At 40.0% G+C, this 20,345-nt stretch overlaps 1 protein-coding gene across 1 annotated transcript; it reads left to right on the forward strand.

Moving 5' to 3' along the window:
• The first annotated feature begins 122 nt into the window (after nt 1-122).
• rbm46 (RNA binding motif protein 46) lies at nt 123-19,369 on the forward strand. Its single transcript, XM_067523139.1, has 10 exons — nt 123-141; nt 2,261-2,443; nt 2,701-2,881; nt 3,976-4,132; nt 5,242-5,371; nt 5,869-5,966; nt 7,062-7,488; nt 13,512-13,711; nt 14,037-14,139; nt 19,119-19,369. The coding sequence occupies exons 1-10, from the start codon at nt 123-125 to the stop codon at nt 19,367-19,369; spliced, it is 1,749 nt and encodes a 582-aa protein (XP_067379240.1).
• The last annotated feature ends 976 nt before the right edge of the window (nt 19,370-20,345 follow it).

Raw genomic sequence — 20,345 nt, forward strand, 5'->3', positions numbered from 1 at the left:
GCATTGACCCGTGAAGTTTGTTGTCTCCTTTCGACGGACCGTTACTTAAAAGTGCTGAACTAACCAGTGGTCGGTGTCTGTTTGAGATAATTTCCATGAACAGGACGCGTCCGCACCAAACCATGGCGAACGACAGAGCTGGTAAGTTTCATTTATTTCGTCAGTTAACGGGGGACTCGGAAACGACTGTGCAGACGTTTTGCGGGAAGCTAAAGTTAGCGCGAAGTATAGCTAGCTAACATTTTGTGCTAGTTTGTCAGAATGTTTGTATGTATCATGACTCAGTGGGTTAATGCGCTTACAAATGAAGTTTAGCATCTCAACTTCTTCACGTTGCTAACTGGTTCTCAAACTTAGGACTTTGGGTGTTTGAAATTGATTCAAATAAGAGAATAAATGCTAGCTAAGTCCATGTTCATCTGAAGCTGTATTTAAGTAACATTAGATTAAACATTGGCATTTGAGTTTTGTTTGAGCTAAGAATAACTCAGTTTGACTTTTTTTCCCCTTAAGTTAAAATGTCTGACCCAAGTAGTTAGTTTGCAATAATTAATAACTTAAGCTACAAAGGGCCAGTGGATTCATTTCAGATGGTGGAGTTGTTTATATTTGTCTCTGACTTCTAAGATGAAGGGAAAAAAAACAACAGTCTAAAACATGACTTATGAAAGTAAAGTATGTTTTCAGGTTCGGGTTTGAATATTTTCAGTAGTAACAGTAGTTGCTTGGTATTTTGCAGAATTTATTGTTTCTTGAGTGGACTCCTTTTCGAAACCAAAGTAATTTTAATCTTTTCATTTTGCTCATGGACGTGTTGATGTTTATGGCTCCTACATCTTTTCAAAATACTGTTTTGATTCTGAGACATTAATATCCACCGCTTTCTGATGCAAGTTGAGTTCTGATGCAACACTACAGCATATACTGCGTTTGTCTGCGGTCATTTGTCTCTGACAAAATAACCATTCAATCAGATTTTAAATGAGGAAAAGAAAAGAAATCCATACAATATCATATAATAGTAAGACATTTTCTTCATTTATCTTGCTCCTAATAGTATTTGCTGGGTTTGTCAGAGCCAATATTTGTTATAAAAAGGTATAGACTAACATTTCAGAAGCTCAAACAGTAATGTTTGGTGTTTTCCACTTGATATCACATGAATGATTGTCAGAATGTTTTTGATACATCTTTAGTTACATTTACGTTTGCATTTAACCAAAGGGAGTTAAAAGTTAGGTACAAAGCAAGCAAAAATCTAAGTCAAGGAGAAAACATCAAAGCAAAGTGCTATCAGAAGAAGCAGAAAGGAAGTTAGTTTTTTTTTTTTTTTTTAAAGTGATGTAAGAGTGCCTTTAGGAAGGTGTGGAATAGTTCTGTTTTCAGCAGTGTTTAGAATATTGTGAATGAGGTTGCTGAGCGTGCAGAGTTTGGTTGCTTATTCCACCATTGTGGGATCACTGAGCTGAAGAGTTTTGCTTGGTGTCTTCTGTGTTGTGCTGGGACCACCAGGTGTTGTTTGTTGACAGAACGCAGCGGACGGGAGGGATTGAAGACCTGAATAAGGGAGTTGAGGTAAGCAGGAGCTTTTGAGTTGACCACCCTGTAGGCAAGAGACAGAGGTTTGAACCTAAAGTGGATAGCTACAGGAAGCCAGTGTAGAGATCTGAAGAGTGGTGTGACGTGTGCTGCCGCATTTTTGATCATCTGCAAGGGTTTGATTGTGGATACTGGTGACACCATTAACTGGGCATTGCAGTAATCGAGACAAACTATGACCAGCGCCTGCACAATGAGTTGGGTTCTGTATTCTGTGAGGTAGGGTCTGATCTTTCTGATGGAGACTAAGCAGATGTGGTCCGTAAAGCTGACTTGGTTGTCACTGATGACCCCCAGGTTTCTGGCTGACTTAGTGGGGACAATCACTGCAGATCCAATGCTGATGTTGTGTTGTGTTGAAGGTCTGGCTGGGAAGTTAAGAACTTTGGTCTTACGTTGGAGAGGCTGAGCCAAACATTTCTTTCTCTCATCCAAGCATAGATGCACAGAGACATTCGTTTCATTGATCTTCATTCATTGATTAGTGAGTCAGTCAATACAACAGCTGACATGTCATAGTAAAGCTAAAACTAAGGAAGCTTTTTTAACGTGCTAAGTTTGTTTTAAACCTGATGAAATGTTTAAAAGTCAGAATACATATAAGTTATGTACAGTGGTTTATAGCAGCAGGCTGATGCTGACCACTATGACCCCTAAACAGACAGTGACAAAGATTCAAGCGGAGACATGGAGGCAGACTGCGGTAGGATCAGTCCACTGTTGGGCGAGGAGGAATTCAAGGCCTCCTGTGCTAGAGAGCTGGCTCTGCTCGCTCTCATAGAGAAGACAGGATACAACATGGTGCAGGAGAATGGACAGAGGAAGTATGGAGGACCCCCGCCAGGTGTGTAAGCATATGAGTAATTTATCATGTAAAAAGAAGCAGTGGTGTCCCCTGGAAACGGACAATGATGTCAAACACTGACACTTACCAAAATAAGTCACTTGTAAGTTTCACTTATCAAATTATACAATTCTGTCTTTAAAGTTGACTAATGGATATATCAATATTTTGTTACTTGATTAGTTATATTATTAGTACCTCTAGGTTTTCGCTGACCTATTTTGTGATTGTTTCGTCCTAATCTGTTTATGCTTCAGATTGGGAGGGTCCGCCCCCCCCACGGGGCTGTGAAGTGTTTGTAGGGAAGATTCCCAGAGACATGTACGAAGACAAGCTGGTACCCCTGTTTGACAAAGCTGGCAAAATCTACGAGTTCAGACTGATGATGGAGTTCAGCGGAGAGAACCGCGGCTACGCTTTTGTCATGTACACCAACAGGTACCTGCATTTCATTTCTAGAGTTTAGACGGTGTTTAGTTTTGTCATTAAAAACACAATGTTTAGCTTCAAATACAAAATAATTTGCGTTGGCAACCTGATGTTTATATGCTTGAACTACGTCTGATAAATATAAAAATGTAATGTACAGTGTGAGCATATTATGACAGCACCTCATTAAAGTCCAAACAACAGCCCTAAGATAGTCTGGCAACCTGTCCAGGCTGTACCCTACTGTTCGGCAGATGTCAGCTCTTGTCCAGCACCCCTGCTAAGTGACCCTTAACAAGATAACTGGTACAGACAATTTATTTATGAATATATATTTTTTTATTTGAGGGATTGTTATTCCTGTGTTATTTGTTGGTGGCTGGTTGATTTATGCTGTTATCGTAGGCTCATGAACACAGACAAAAAAAGAAAACTAACAAGTCGACATAGGGACCATCGCGACTTATGACTTTCAGGAGGCAGCTCTACATTTCTTTCTTTTTTTTTTTTGGTACAGTACAAGCAAGACCAAAATATTTTCTTTAAAGAATATAAGTCACATCCAGTTTCCACTAAACAAGCACGTTATGAATAACCCCAAACTGCACAACTGAGAATCTCAAGTTACCCCAGTTTAAGTAATGTGCAACACATAACTTGAAAGTTAATGATGCATCAGTGTTTGTTTTTCTTGCACAAATTATGTCTGCACTAATTAGTCACAACTTCTGATTCATTGGGACGTTAATGAGGTGCCGAGACCTGTGCTCAAAGTGTCCAGTTTTCATGTGAGTGTGAATGACACAGCTCATTAAAATAAAGGACGATGATAAAGAACATGGTGAATGAAGTAATAGTGATGGTGGAAGGGGGATCTTTGAACCTTTTAAGTTACTATGGGTATGTTGAAATGTCCACAGGCATCAGAGAAAAGACAGATCAGTGTAAATAAACAGTTTACTGCTGATTTATATTTAGAAATTATCAGTGAAGTGATGATCTAATACCACTGAAAATGGAAACTCAAAACTGCAAATGTGTTGAAGAATGAATAGTGGATATTTTTACTAAAGAAGTATTTATGATCACTGATTGTAATACAGGGAAGCAGCTCATAGAGCCATTCAGATGCTGGACAACTACGAGATCCGTCCTGGGCGGTTCATTGGTGTGTGCGTGAGTCTGGATAACTGCCGGCTGTTCATCGGCTCCATCCCCAAAGACAAGAGGAAGGACGAGATAGTGGAGGAGATGAAGAAGGTGCTCACACTGCTAACTGTCACATAGAATAACTGAAAGTCAGAACAGGATCTGTAGAAAACAAGCGTCAACGAAAAAGCATTTCTTTCACATAGTTCAACCAGGAAAGGCAAACTAACCTGTGTGTGATGTGATATGACTTGGGATTTACCAGGAAAATTGTTTCACAGTTGTGTCATACACTGGCTTTAATTTTCACCACCTTAAAGAAGGACTGTGGTTGTGGACTGTGGTTTAGTGATTAACTTGTCAAATACTTACTGCATGTCAAACAGGTTCAACTAACCACATGCCCGAGAATACTTAAGTTCACACCAACCAAAATATCATGAGACTTCTAAGTGAAGTTTATGAAGTGATTGTTTGCGTTCTTATGTGTTTGCGTTCTTTTGTTCCATATTTCAATCAGACTTCATTAAAACAACAACACAATTAGCATATTTGTGCAACATACAATTAAAGGATGACACATGGATACACATTATACTGCTGTGCACGGGCCTGAAGTATCTGGCTATAGAGCATTATCCTGCAAGTATACGGTCGGGTTTCATCTCCATCTCAGCCACATTTCGAATAGAATATTTGGTACACATTTATTATGTTTTACAGCATAATTACATATTTGGTCTACATTAAGACGGCAAAAGAAAATTATTGCTATCCGCAGCTTAGTGCCGTCTGTTGATCAGCCCATATTTATAAGCTGTGGTAAGATTTGTGTTCCACTTCATCCTAAATGTGTTGTATTGACTGCTTCTCCCCCACAACTGGACACTGGCAAGATTCTGTCTCACTTTAGTGAGCTGGTGTTGCACCATGTTGCATATGTTATACATAACCTGGTGAAAAAGAGAGAGACAGAATGCAGAGACATTTTAAATGGAGAGTGGAGCATGCCCATGATCAGACAGAGGTGTAAAAGTCAAATGTAATATTACATTTATTTTAAATGAAATTAGTGTCTACATACTTTGGGCCATATGGTGGAAGTGCAGAAACCATGCTGCTAATATTGTTGACAAATTTTAATCAAGTCAAGCTGTCTTCCCCTTATGCATGTCATATTTACACATCTGTGTTTTTTTGTCTCTGTGAATGTGTCACAGGTGACAGAAGGGGTCGTGGATGTGATTGTGTATCCCAGCTCTACGGATAAGAGCAGAAACCGAGGTTTTGCCTTTGTTGAGTACGAATCCCACAAAGCTGCTGCCATGGCCAGGAGGAAGCTAATACCTGGTAACAGACTTTCTACGCCCATCACTTCTTTTCTTCTGTTGTTTCTAACCTCGTGTGTTATGTTAATTTTTTTTCTTGTGTCTCTGCCCGCCCTCACACACTCCCTGCAGTATGGGTTTATTAGTTCAGGCTCTGAGCATATGTCAGTCCCTATCTTTGTCCAGCAGGGGGAGGTAGAACACAAAACACTGCAGCATTGATTAACGTTATGGTATTCACAGCTTATTTAACTGAGCACTAGACAGAGACCTGTTCAGTGCCACTGTGGTTTCAGAAAGTATTTATTTATATCCCCTTGCTCTAATGTGTCTGATAAGATAATGACCAAACTCTTGCTGGATAACAGATAGATTGCTTCTCCACCATAAGATAAACTGTTTATTTTTAATGTTAAAAATGCACTTTATCTTAATAAATGTTGGGTGTATGCTATGATCCCCCAGCTGATAATCACGTCAGTGATAATATCAGGAGGCTGTGACTCTTGTCTTCAATAGGGACCTTCATGCTGTGGGGTCACTCTATCCAGGTGGACTGGGCTGAGCCTGAGAAGGATGTGGATGAAGAGGTCATGCAGCGTGTCAGAGTCCTTTATGTAAGTATGTGTATGAGATTTTGTGTGTGTTGGTTCATAAGACTCTTTATAAATCATATTTAAGCAACTTATATAAAATAAAACATTTTGATTTCCAGGGATTAAATCCATTTTAATTTGAAACGAGTAACATAAGATTTTGAGGCCTTTACTACAGCTGTGGTAGTTTATTTATTTATTGGTAGTTTAACTTTCATGCTTTTTGTCAGTAATCCACCTTCACTCATAGTGTAAAAACTTTTTAAAGCCCTTAAGTCACTGTCAGTCCGAATGAAAAGGTCAGCCATTTAGTTTCCTCATCGGCTCTGCGCAGACAAAGATCAGTGTTTTAGAGGAGATCTTCTCAGCAGTCTTGTTCAAATGAAAGTGGAGTGAGAGCAAGCAGCAGGGAGGAGACTCCCAGGAGCTGTTCAGCCACCAGGGGCTTAGTTAACATGGAAGCTTTTACGCTGACAGTGACGCGATCTGAGGGCAACGAACACAAACCGTAAAGTACCGCACAGCTGTGTGGGGGAGAGCGGTTTTAGTCCGAAGGTCCAGTGGTAACTAAAACCTGTGTGTGTGTGGGTGATTGGGCAGGCGGGCACTGTACTCAATGACCTGCTAATGAAGAATTAACCACCACTTCCAATGATTTTAAGAATCTCTGAAGCAGGTTATTGAAACTCTGAAAGGTTGGATTAGTTTGGAGAGAGCTGCCGTGTTCTCATCAGTCATGGCAAATTTAGCGTTTCATGGAAATCGGAGCAGTGGACTCCTGAAAGAAGTCAGGAAATTCCATTAATTCTCCAAGGACACCAGAGAAAAGAGTACAGCAGATGTCCTTTTACTGTTTTTGTTAGATATGGTTATTAGAAGGTCATTTTATGCAATAGCAAACTCTTTGTCCTTTCTCTTTTTCTTTCTGATGTCCTTCCATTGATCCAAACAGGCAAGTTAAGGCTGATTCTGGATTAAGTTAGTTGGAACATATAATAAAAGCTTCTTAAAGATTTACATTCTGAGCTTACGTATGTGTGGTACGTGATTATTTTTATGACAGGATCAAATGTCAAATGCTTGTGTGCCTGTGTTTCTCTGCTGCCTGCGCTCCAGGTGCGTAACTTGATGATGAGCACCACTGAAGAAACCCTTCGTCAGGAGTTCTCCCGCTTCAAACCAGGGTCCGTGGAGCGCGTGAAGAAACTCACAGACTACGCCTTCATCCACTACCGCTGCCGTGACGATGCCATCAATGCACTGACCCTTATGAACGGAGCTGAGATTGATGGTGCCATAGTGGAGGTGACGCTGGCCAAACCAGCTGTGATCAAAGATGCAAGTGTAGCCGGGAGGAGGAAAGACAACAGGGGGTACCTTGGAAACCACACAACGGCAGGAGGGAGTGGAGGGAATGGGACTTTTGTTATGCACAGGACCGATGGAAGGATGATGGGAGAACCTGTGGACACATTTTCTCCTCTGAGAAATGTGTTATTGCCATCTCGCGTGGGAAGTCCCTTCTACCCAGGTGCAGCTAGAGGTGAGGAGTAGGCTTTGTGTGCGTGGTCAATAGATGCAAAACAATTCTGGCAATTAATTGTTTGTGATGGGTTAAGCATCATTTAGCCGCTGAAATATCAAAGTCTGACTGGTTCATATGACTCAGAAAAACAAACCATTAGCATTAACAGGCTTATGCTACTACTTCAAGACGGTTGTATTTAATGGGAAGGCTGTGCACAAATGCATATAAATAGTAGTGGAACTGGGATGTCTGTCGGTTTCAGTTTAACATTTTATCCAAACTAAGTCTATAAATTTGATCCAGCGTTTTTAGCCAAGGTCAGTTGTTATGTCACAAACAACTCTCACAGGTCAGGTGTCTTCTGTACGGCCGTACTGCTTGTTACACGTTCACCATCGGATTTTTACACACCTTTGTCACCTTTTGGTTTGTCAAATCACGCGGCGCTCAGCTGAGTGTCGCAGCAGACGTGACACTTTCACTGCCTACATCTGTACACACACACACACACACACACACACACACACACACACACACAGACAGACAGACAACCATTCACACCTACAGACAATTTAGAGTCACCAGGTAACTTAACATACATGTCTTTGAACTGTGGGAGAAAACTGGAATACATGGAGGAAACATGCAACATGCAAACTCCACACAGAAAGGGTGCAGCTGGCCAGTGGATTCAATCCAGAAACCTTCTAGTTGTTAGGCAGCTTTGCTAACTACTCCACCACCGTGCTGCCTGCTAACATGATCTCTCCTTAGTATTATTTTGGCATCTTCACCCACTGTAGCTGCCATTACTCCAGCTTGTTGACTGAGTAGTCATAAATTGTCTCATCTAATTTCATTCATCTTTAAACTCTGCTCCCAATTATGAAATATTAGTGGGCAAATTAACTCACGATTCCATGATAATATTACATGCTTTGAAAAAACGTGTTTGATTATTTTATAATTTTACAGGTTAGGTTTTCCAAACATTTGTCTTTATTAAATTCAATATTTTTAGGATTTTGTAACAAACAAAAGAAAACAACACTAAAGAGAAATATTTCTGTGCGATAGTGATATCACTTTGTGGTGCAACAAAAACATCTGTTGTGTCACATGTATTGTCAAAAATCTTCTGCAAACCTTGTTTAATATTTAACATTTAGCATTACGATTAGCGGAACACACACCCATGTTGACTTTGAATAAACTCTATATTTGGGTTTTCGCTTTTCAATCAATTTAAAATCTTATAAAAGATGCTTAATGTTAATCATGAGTGATCACATTCAGATGGAGCAGAATAATCACATCTATTTTACACATAAATGTCGCTTGTAAAGCTCTGCTTATCGTTACTACACATTTTATATAGAAAAATCCTAGTTGCTCCTGGTTTTTCCTGCTTCTGTTTTATAATAATTTAAAAATATTTTTGACCAGATATCTTGGAGAAAGTCAGTCAGGCTGTTTGGAAAGAACAGTTGTTTTTCTCTGCAGATCTTTACAGTAGAAATACAGATAAAAAAACACTTTTTTTCATTGTGTTATGACATTATGTTATGATATTTCAGGTGTTGTCCAGTTTCTTAGCACAGCTACAGAAATTGTGTTTCTCTTGGTTTCTTTCCTAATCAAAGATATTTTTCTGCCTCTGTAAAAGTTATCCAAACTCATGACATCATTATTTTTATCGTTTAGTTTCCAGAAAAGGTTATTTTAGAGTGACCACCCAAAGAATCAATAACTCCTGTATTGTGAGAAATATATGCTTTGACTCTCTTTTATGCAGTCTGCCAGAGAAATAGGTACGTTTAATTTAAAATGATAATTTCTAAGTTTGAGCAGGTCTTGACTTTGTCTTATCTATACGGACCTTATTCATCACATCCGACTCATATATTGATACAACCATGATAATAATTTGGTGATGAAGCAAAACTCCAGTTTGCTGATGCCCAAAGACATTTTTGAAAATGAGAAAAGTTTCCTAGTTAACTCCTCCACAAATGGACTGTGAAATATTTATGAGAGGAACGAAGACATCGCTCTTTTGTACCACTATGAAAGACCAATGGGAGCGAGAGACTCCAGGGAAGGTTCACTTAGGCAGTTAGAAAAACCGAGGAGGCAGGAGACAGATTTAGGTTGGAGACAGAGCTTCAGAGCTGGGCAGAGGTGTGAGAATGAGGTGAATTTTGTGAGCAGAGAAAGAAATTGATAAGGAAGGGGAGAATAGGTGTGACATGTAGAGGATGGGAGATTGAAAGATAGACGACCACGAATCTAAATCTTGAATCAGTTTTGACAGTAGTGTAAAAAGTTGTAATTCCAAATCACTCAGTATGTTCCAATACCATTACTATTCCCGGGTATAGAGTCCAATACTGCCCTTGTGTAGTTGTACTGTTACTCTGAAAACCTTTATAATACTGCGCCTGATATCATGTTAAGCCATGTGTGTCAGACAAACCTCAGTGTCTTTAGAGGTAGAAATGGTTGTCAATTCAGAACAGTTGTTCTGTTCTGGGTTGCATACAATCAGGGAATTACATTGGTCCTTAGCAGTTATTTTTTGCAAACCTCTCCCATATGTTCTGAGAGTCTGTTGCATATTAATAAAGGCTCCCTGATGCCTATAAATTATAATCTCTTGTGTCTTAAGTTGACTGATCATGCTCTTGGGGATGGGTTTTGCTTTAAGAAAGTAATGCATGGCCTTAGCAAGCTCGAGGAATTCAGGGACAGTACAGCGTATAAGTTAAATTAGCAAGGTCATGCAGAGTTCCTGTTTGTTTTAATTTGTGTTCATTTTTGCACTGTTTGAATATCTTGAAATGTATTGTTCTGTATTTGTGTCAGCCCTCAAAAGAGTGACTGTACCAGCAGGACTTCAAGCACTAGTTTGTCCTGTTTTTCAGTCATACTTAAGACCTTTGACCATTCTGTGAGTCAAACATTGCAATGCTTTGAGTACAAAACTCACTCTGTTCCCCAGGCAGGTGATAATGTGGGCTGTAACAGTAATGTGGCTTTGGGGAGCGGTGATGGTGACACGTATGCTGGATTGGCCACGAGTTCCCCTGTGAGGGGGGCTTCGGACTGCAAACTGTTGTTTGTGTTGCAGTGTGATGCTGTAGTCAGCACTGTGGATGAGTGCTGCAGCCGTCTGTGTGCTGCTGTAGAAGGAATAAGCAAAAGTTACACTTTTTTATCACAACCAGACACACAACTACACATGAGAAATGTTTTGAGAAGTGCAAAAAAAAACCATGTAGGAAATGGAGTGAAGTTTGGAAGAATAACACAAGCGTGACATGTTTGAGACAAGTGTGTTGACTTATTTGATAACCTCTGCTTACTCTTCAGCTTAATTAATGTCATTAATCAGCATAGCTGGATAAGTTTCATACATCTTGGTGATTCTAGCAGCTGTGTTTTGTTTGCTGTGAGCTAATGTTGGTGATAAGTCATGTTGTCTGACAAATGCCACAGAGCCATGAGGTCTAAGTAGTTATGTTTCCTACCCATGCTTGTCATTATAAGTAAGATGACGGGTTTGCCATTGCTGTCTTTATTAAACAAAACATTAATTATTTTCAGTGTTACTGAAGAGACCCAGAATATTTCCAAATTATACTAATGTAAATGAAGAGGAGATGGAACCAAGCTGAGTCCTTTGCATTTTATGACGGCTGCTAATATCATAATAGAACCTGCATTAACTGCGTCAAAAAAGATTTTCCATTAATGCCTCATTATCCCGTTAACATTAGCAGGCCTTTTTTTGTATTTCACCAGCACTCCAGAATCCATAGATTATATTGAGTTGTTTAAGTGTCCTTAAAAATATATTATATTAAAAATCTATTATATCAATATATTTTTAGCCGAGATCGGGGCGTTTTGCTAATTCCAGTGCCATCAGAGAGGTGAAGCACGCACGCGCAAAGAAAATCCACGACCACTTCCAAGACAGTGGAGACACCTGGCGCATGTGGCAGGGCATCCAGGCGATCACGAACTACAAGAGAACATCACCTGCTTGTGACTGTGACGCTTCCCTCCCAGATGTGCTGAACCACTTCTATGCCCAGTTCGAGGTACAGAACAACGTGAAGGCGAGGAAGACCACCCCTCCTCCCAGTGACCAGGTGCTCTGTCTAACCACAGCTGAAGTGAGGAAAACTCTATGCAGAATTGACCCACGGAAGTCTGCTGGACCAGACAACATTCCTGGCAGAGTGCTCAGGGAATGTGAAGAACAGTTAGTGGATGTCTTTACAACCATCTTCAACATCTCCCTGAGCAGCAACGTTGTTCCTACGTGCCTCAAGACAACAACCATTATTCCCGTACCAAAGTCTACTGTCTCCTGCCTCAATGACTATCATCCCGTCACGCTCACACCCATCGTGATGAAGTGCTTCGAAAGGCTCGTCATGAGGCACATTAAGACCCAACTCCCACTCTCCCTGGACCCCATGCAGTTCGAGTATCGTCCAAACCGTTTCACGGACGATGCCATCTCCACAACCCTCCATTTGGCCCTCACCCACCTGGACAACAAGGACTCGTACGTGTCAATGCTGTTCATTGACTTCAGCTCAGCATTCAACACAATCATCCCTCAGCACCTGATTGAGAAGTTGAGCATACTGGGCCTGAACACCTCCCTCTGCAACTGGATTCTGGACTTCCTGACTGGGAGACCCCAGTCAGTCCGGATCGGGAACAGCATCTCTAGCACCACCACACTGAGCACTGGGGCCCCTCAGGGCTGTGTGCTCAGCCCACTATCGTTCACTCTGCTGACTCAAGACTATGTGTAGCAATGCACAGCTCGAACCACAAGTCAAATTTGCCGATGACACGACCATGGGTCTAATCAGCAAGAACGACGAGTCAGCATACAGAGAGGAGGTGCAACGATTAACAGCTGGGTGTGGAGCAAACAACCTGTCTTTGAACGTTGGCAAAACCAAAGCAATGGTTATGGGCTTCAGGAGAGCACAGGGCGACCATTCTCCATTGATCATCGATGGATCCTCAGTGGAGATCGTCAAGAGCACCAGTTTCCTTGGTGTTCATCTGGCGGACAACCTCACCTGGTCAGTCAACACCAGCTCCATCACCAAGAAAGCCCAGCAGCGTCTGTACTTCCCAAGAAGGCCTCCGTCCTCACCATGTTCTACAGAGGAACCATTGAGAGCATCCTGAGCAGCTGCAACACTGCCTGATTTGGGAACTGCACCGTCTTGGATCGCAAGACCCTACAGAGGATAGAGAGGACAGCTGAGAAGATCATCGGAGTCTCTCTCCCCTCTGTTATGCACATTTACACCACATGATGCATCCACAAAGCCAACTCACTCGTACAACCTGAACTTAACACACACTCGTTACTCATCTCAATTCATTTCACCATCATTTATTTATTTATTATTATTCTATACTTGACCGCACTACACTGTTTACCTGTTGTTTTTTGTCAGTTTATATTTACTCCCAGTTATAGTTTTTACAGTTCTCCTCGCACAGTACTGTATAATCGAAGTATACAATAGGTTTACTGGTCAGCGCTATCTTAGGTTTTGTGTCCTGTCCTGTGTTATCTTGTGTTGTCTGTCTGTACTTTCTGTCTACTGTTTTTAGTCTGCACTGATTGCACTAGGTTGCACTCGATGCACTTTATGTAGCTTGTGTTGTTTTGTAGCTCTATGTTGCTGTTTAGTGTAGCACCTTGTTTCTGGAGGAACGTTATCTCATTTCTACTGTGTACAGTGTACCGCTATGTATAGCATCTCTAAATTTTTACTCGGCACCTTCATCAGCACATTCCACCCCGTTTAACTCTAGTTTTTTCGTAATCCTGGTAATTCACTTGAAACACAGTGGAGCATTTTCTATCCTGTTGAATCATTCCATGATCCTTTGAAATTATCTTGTAATGCTAAGGTGGAGACAAGTGAGTAAACCAGAATCAGTTCTAATATACACTAATGGTGATTCTGTCTTTGTTCCTGTATTATTAGATGATCTGGACAGGTGTGTGTTTCCCCTGTTTCCTGGCACCCCCCTCTCCCCCACCAGCCTGCTGTCACTAAAGCAGAGCCAGATCGGCTCATCTGTCAGTCTACTCGAATTTTACTGCCGCAAGAACTACTGGTCACAGCCCGAGTACCATCTGTACTCCACACCTGGACAGGATGGAAAACCGCTGCTCCTCTACAAGGTCTTTACAACAGTGCCAGTACACAGGTCTGCCTGAAAGTGCAGCTTGTGTTCCGTACATGAACACAGTTAACATTTTACTTCACTTTGACAGCTTCATCTCTCCTCAGCTTATGTTACTCCAATTTAAAACTGCAGTCAATTAAGTAATTAGTTGGTCACTAGTAAAAATACTATTTATATAATCAAATAATGTTTCATTTGTCATGTCTTTTTGACATTGATTAAATGAATACAGTTGTATAACATTTTAAAATATCTGCTAACAAACCCAAGACCTAGAGAAAAATTTATTACTGTGTGTGTGTGCGTGTGTGTGTTGGTAGGTGGTGATCACATCCACACAAAGCACCTACATACCAGACAAACTGTGTATGCTGCTGGATGATGCCAAAGAGTTGGCTGCACGGACTGCCCTGTGGAACCTGGGTAATGTTCAACACACACATGCACACACACACGGAATCATACATCTGACACAAAAGCATAAATCCAGCTTAACATGTTCATTAAAGGTTCATAAACCTCCTACCATATAGAACCGGACTCGCCTGTTTGGATGTCGGATGTAGTTGTTGATAGATAAGGGTTTTTCAATGGCTGATGCCGATCTTTAGGGAACAGGGAGGCCAGTGGCCAATATTAAATGCCAATAGGTTTATTTTCTCTTTCTTGCTCTTTGCAGCACAAAAAAATAAATATAATAATGACAAGTGAGAAACAAATAAAATTAGATTAAATGAACATTTGATGAATATTGAAAATATCTGCTTTAGTTCAAGCAATTTAAAATAAAAGAGACTTGAGCAAACTAAATTAATTCAGAACCAAATTGGAATTCATTTCTATTTTAAAAATATAACGATATCACCTTCATGAAGAAAAGATTTATTCAACTGACTTTTTTTCACAACATAGAATCTACATCTACATCTACATAAAATTAAATTATGGTCCTCATAATAATCACTGGGTGTCACTATCAGTGATCCTCTGTCCTCCTCTCTCTGTTATGTGATGTGATTCACTGCTAGGTAGATAGCTACTCCTGTCAGAGTGAGGGGTGGGATGGGGAGTGTAGGTGTCTGTCAGAAAGTCCACAGGAACTCGTGCAGCTGTAAAAATGTCTTCAAATTTGGCTAAATGGTTAGTGTACAGTGCATATATAACTACAATTAGATTTTCAGGTCTGCTAAACTCTCACTGTTCTCTTCAAGTTCCAATGCAACGCACCAGGTGGAGGTACAGATGCTGATGCTAATTTTACACCTTCACACACTCCAAATGTCATTTATGCAATTGAAATGCTCACAGCAGAGCTTCAGGTTTTTATTAATTGGCTGGTGTGAGTGCACACATCAATCAATGCTGACTGATCACAAATCTCAAGGATCAGGCCGATTGATTAGTTGACCATTAGTTGGTTGTTTGAACTGTTTACACATAAAGAAACAAGCAGGGTTGGTTTTGGCTGAGGAGGTCAAACAAGGTTGGAGCTTAACTGGCAGATGATCAAATTATTTCACATTTGAAATGATAAAATGTAAACTTGTCAAAACATTCCCACTCCAGCAAGTGACAGGTAAACACTAACCAAGCTACAGCTTGTACACTGTACTGCTACCTGTACAGCTCTACTGTAGATTCGTTGCCAAATCAGTGGTTACTTCAACTCAAGTATTAGTTACATTGAGCCCCAGCATTCTGCATTCTTGCAGTTGAAATGAACACTAAGTACAAAACTATGGATTATGACCGAGGTGCATGTTTTCTTGCAAATTCAGGAGGTAAAAGCATGTTTAGTAATTATTTTTGCTTTAAAACCCAAATAAATAGGCTGTGTTTTACATGCCTTAACATATAACGCGGAACTATCTTGACTTTCAAAGCATAATCCAACCTATAGTAAAGAATGAATTCTCAAGGCATATGATAAACAATTTTCTGTGTAAAACATACATTTTCACATGTTTCACCCTTCTAGGCAACACCTCAGAGAAACTTACTTGACTATAGCTTTTATTTCTTCATTTTTTATGTTTTTTTTTAAAGCAGTCAGAATTCTACTCCTGTTGCCTCCTGCAGGCTGTAATGGTGGTTCTATAGGCAGCTATATAGTTGATGCAGAATAATCACACAAGAGCCTATTTGTTTTGGATAAACATATTTAGATGGAGTTATAATGTGAACCTATTGTCCAGGGAAGCAGAGCAGCAGATACTGTACAGTGAGATGACATCCCATCACTTTACATGGGCATTTTAAAGTACACTATTTATATTCATACAGCAGAGCAGACAGAACTGAACTTATTTCCTCAGCCTGAAGCTAAAGTAGCCCTTTAATGTGTTTGGATTATTACATTTTGACAGTCTTAATCTAAATATCATCATTTATTCAGATTCCTCAGTTTCATTATCTCTTCTTCTTTTAGTGTTTTATGCCATGAAGGTAGAATAGCTAAACGGCACAAACAGAGCTTAAAATAGATTTTAGGACTAAACCCTTCTCCTACTGCAGACATTTCAGATTGATGAGAAGTTTTATGGTGCTCAGCAGCTGATTTGCACAAGATTCAGTTTAATTACTGGGTCATTGATTTTCTGAAAAGAAACTTTGGCTTCAGAGTATGTAGGACAGAAAGGGGCTGCTTTTGGCAACAAGTTCATGTTGTGTATTGTCTGAACTGTGTCACAGCAATGTCAGAGTCTGAGCTCGAGCCATCTGGCGCTGTTTCTGATCCAGTCACATCGCTGCCTGTTCCAGCTTCTCAAAGACTGGCTGCAGGAGCAACATGGTGTGTCTCTGAGTTTTGCTCAAAATTAGATATTTGAGAATAACCTGCAGAGGGACAGAATTCTGTGTGTGTGTGTGTGTGTGTGTGTGTGTGTGTGTGTGTGTGTGTGTGTGTGTGTGTGTGTGTGTGTGGTGAGTCAGAGATTATTGTACATTTATATTAAAAATGACCAAATTAAAAATGTCTTTCCTTTAAAAACTGTCAGTCTGTTCAAAGGTTATTCTCTATGAGATATGGCGAAGAAATTAAAGATATCTTAAAATGTAATCACTATAGTCCTCAAAAATGCGATGATGTAGGGATTCTTTCGCAATGGGAGAGTGGGCGATCTGCATCATGTGTATGGCATCCTCAATCAGCGTGGAGGCCATTCCCTCTGTAATGACTAACTGGAAATTTAGCATCAAGATGCTGAACCCAAGCCTTCGTCCTGCTAGTGTACAAATTATCTGGAGAAAGTAGCCACTGAGAATCCTCCCAGTGATGGCACAGCTCAGGCCTGGGAGGAAGTCACACCTGAGTATTTGCAAAAACTGTATCAGTTGATTCAACTGATATAATAATATCAGTTAAATCCAACTGATATTATTGTTATTATTATATATTCTTAGAAGTAAATTATTGTTTTTTCTTGTTTTATAAATTTAAAGCCATTTCATTAAATAAAAGAAGATAATAAAAATATATAGGTGTGTAGGTGGTTCAAAATTTTTTCATGGCAATTTTTTGTGATTTATTAAGTTCAGCCCCCAGCCCCATGGCCCTCTGCTACATGGCCCTCTGGAAAGGTGCTAGATTAATGGATGGTTGTTACTTTGGTAACCTGAAGAAAGCTGGGAGTACCTGGGCTATAGAGCGTCCACCCTTTGGTGTACACTTTTAATCAAACTCTTACACTACATCCATTTTTTATTAAGCTCTCAGCTTCAAATGGAAACGTGTCCCTGCTAGTGATAGCAAAGGGCCTCCCCTTTCTCCATTTTTTATTTTTTTTACATTGTGGCCTTTCTGTTATTTACCAGTCTTATTCCTGTAGTTGCATGTATCAAAGAGTCCAGGATTTGTGATAAAGTCCTGTAATGTATAAAAATATTCAGGATAAATAATCTGATTAATGTTAACAACCAATATACGTACTAGCTGACAGAATAATGGTTATAAGCAAATATAGATCAGTTATATATCAGTGATGAGGTTGAACCCATCTCAAATCAGAGGCTGTAGTTTTGAACACACCTTTTGTTTTGTTTTTTCCAAACTGAATACATCCCAAGCAGAAATTGGAAACCTTACATTTATTCATGACTTATTTTAGTCTTGAAACCTTAATTAGCCCTTAATCAACTGTCATTTTCTTAGCGGAAGTTTGAAGAGTCAGTTTTGTCCTCAGCGGATGATTCCTAATGACAGTTATTGATGTAATGAGTCAATTAAAACCTAATGATTTAATTACGTTCTTTTTTACACGAGAGACCAAACCTGCTACCTACATGCTACATTAACTATTTGTTTTCTCTGTTAGAACAATACATTACCAATAATAATAATAATAACAGTTGTTTTAATTGTTAATGCAGATTTATTTGAAGCTAGAAAGACCTCAGTTTAAACCCACCTGCCAGCATGTGGATTGGTGTCTCTTCCTCCAGATACTGTTGTATGTCTGTGTTGGCTTTAAACTAGACCTGTCCATGGCTTTTCCCGGACTCTCGCCCATATTCCTGAATAGGATAAGTGGTTAAACATAATAGATGGATGGTTTATCTGATTCTATGGTTCCGCTAAAATTGTTTTGGATGGTTTATATGTATTTCGTATTATTTTCTGTTAGTTTTTTCGTGACTCGGGCCATCACACTCCTTTATGTTCTGATTGGTCAGCTTGATGAAACCTGCCAGTTAGTCATGGATGTAATATGAGAGCAGGTGGGTGTGGCTGTGTAGGCATGTGGACCAAAATGAAGGTTAATGTATGAGTTGATGATTTGGGAGGGTCCAGACACTGACTGTGGGACCTCAACAGAGCATATTGTGTGCTTTCTTCTAGAGGTTTGGCTCACATTTTGAAACTTTTGCATTGTTTAATATTGACACCATCATCACACAAACACACAAACTCTGTCCTCAAGAAAAAGTGCTACAACTTGCTTTAAAATATACTTAACTGCAAGTAGAAGTACCACTTCCAATTCTTTACACAAGTTGAAGTACAAAAGTACGTTTTCGGAAATTTAGTTAAATACATAAAAATGGAAATACTGCATTAAAGTAGATGTACTACAAACGTATACTATGGTACAGTACTTGAGTACACTTAGTTACTTACCATCTCTGTACAGTTATTTTGCAAGTAAAACTATATATTTTATGGCCTTTTTTCCTTAATATTTAATATGCACTGCACTGTTTCCTAAGTGCATTGATCAACCACAGCATCACCACAGGACAAGGGTCACTCTCATTTACTCTGAGCAGTCTGCAGCTACACAGCAATATGTGATACACTGTGTGCAGATGTCCTAGAAGTACGAAAACTTAGTACTCATGTAAAAGTGCAAGTATTGTCCTCTCTCTCACCTTTTGCCATTGGCACATTTCACTCTGTCTTTCAGACTCATCCTTCTTTAATGGAGCTTCCTGTGACTCTCCCAGCAGCTGCTCTCCTCCGCTCACCATCCCTGCTCCTGCCACCAGTCCCAGGGTTGTCACCTGTGGTGGCAGAGCCTTTGCCTCCTGCCTCCCTACTCCTCTGGCCCAGGCATCCCCCTATCCCCTCTCTCCCCTTTCCCCCCTCTCCTCGCTCACCCCTCCTGCCTCCCAAACACAGAGGCTCTACATCAGCTCCCAGTCGCCCTTCTACTGACGGTGAGACACACACACACTGATCAGATAGTGATCAACAGGTGGTGGTAGTTGAAGACTTGAAGGGGGTGTCACCATAATTTTAAGGTTTGGTGTCAGTATTTGGAATTCCTTTGCAATATAATTAGATCACTATTTAATGTTACCAAGTGAGAAGAAGCCAAAACTTTATCAATTTGTAAGTTTTATATGATTACATTTCTGGCAAACTGTTGTTTTTGTCCACATTCAGCAGGCCTAGAAAAACATAATTTGGTGAATACTCCTAAAAATACTCTGGTAATTTGGCTGCTAATTCCATTTAGCACATGTGTAAGAAGCAGATAAACCATCTGTATTAATGGCAGAAATCTGGTTTCTTAATCCCCTATCCCCAGCACTAATAAATTTGAATTTTTGGTTGAGGTCTGTGGAGTTGGTCAAGGTGCACAAATACAAGCTGAAACCCAGAATGACAATGCTCTTTAGTTTTTCCAGAAGCCCACAAAACAATGTCCCAACTCTCCCAACTGCATAACAGTGGAGCTGTGAGCCTGCTTCCTGAAGGTACCTATGACCGTGTGACTGGTTAGTGATTAGTGTTCTGAGTAATTTAGGTTTAGTATGAGATATACCAGTCCGAAAGAACAGAAAACAGAACAGAACAGAAACAGAAAGTAAACAATTGATTGAGATTTGAGGTGAGAGTTTGAAAAAGGAAGGAGAGAAAGGGAAAAGGAGGAGAGTGGTAAAGTTTAAGAAGCAGAAATTCTACTGTTACAGCAAACAATTTTGGTTTTCTTGCTCTTTTGCATGTTTGTTCTTGAGCTTTCAGTATGTCAAGTCAGTAACTCCTTCATTTTTTCCTTGCTGCAGATTTGAGTTGTATTTGTAGTGTTTGGTTTAGAGCAGATCTTTATCGTTAATGTCTTTTTAGGGAGGGGGGCTAATACACCAGTACACACACCATGACACACTCAAGCTATAGTCTTTCGATT

Source organism: Channa argus, chromosome 12 (assembly GCF_033026475.1).
Source record: "Channa argus isolate prfri chromosome 12, Channa argus male v1.0, whole genome shotgun sequence".
Classification (NCBI taxonomy): domain Eukaryota; kingdom Metazoa; phylum Chordata; class Actinopteri; order Anabantiformes; family Channidae; genus Channa; species Channa argus.

Bases quoted from the DNA above. Each gene is read 5' to 3' on its own strand.
- rbm46 (XM_067523139.1), top strand. The intron at 5,372-5,868 runs GTAACAGACTTT...TGTCTTCAATAG, and splicing joins CAGGAGGAAGCTAATACCTG to GGACCTTCATGCTGTGGGGT. The intron at 14,140-19,118 runs GTAATGTTCAAC...TCTGTCTTTCAG, and splicing joins GACTGCCCTGTGGAACCTGG to ACTCATCCTTCTTTAATGGA.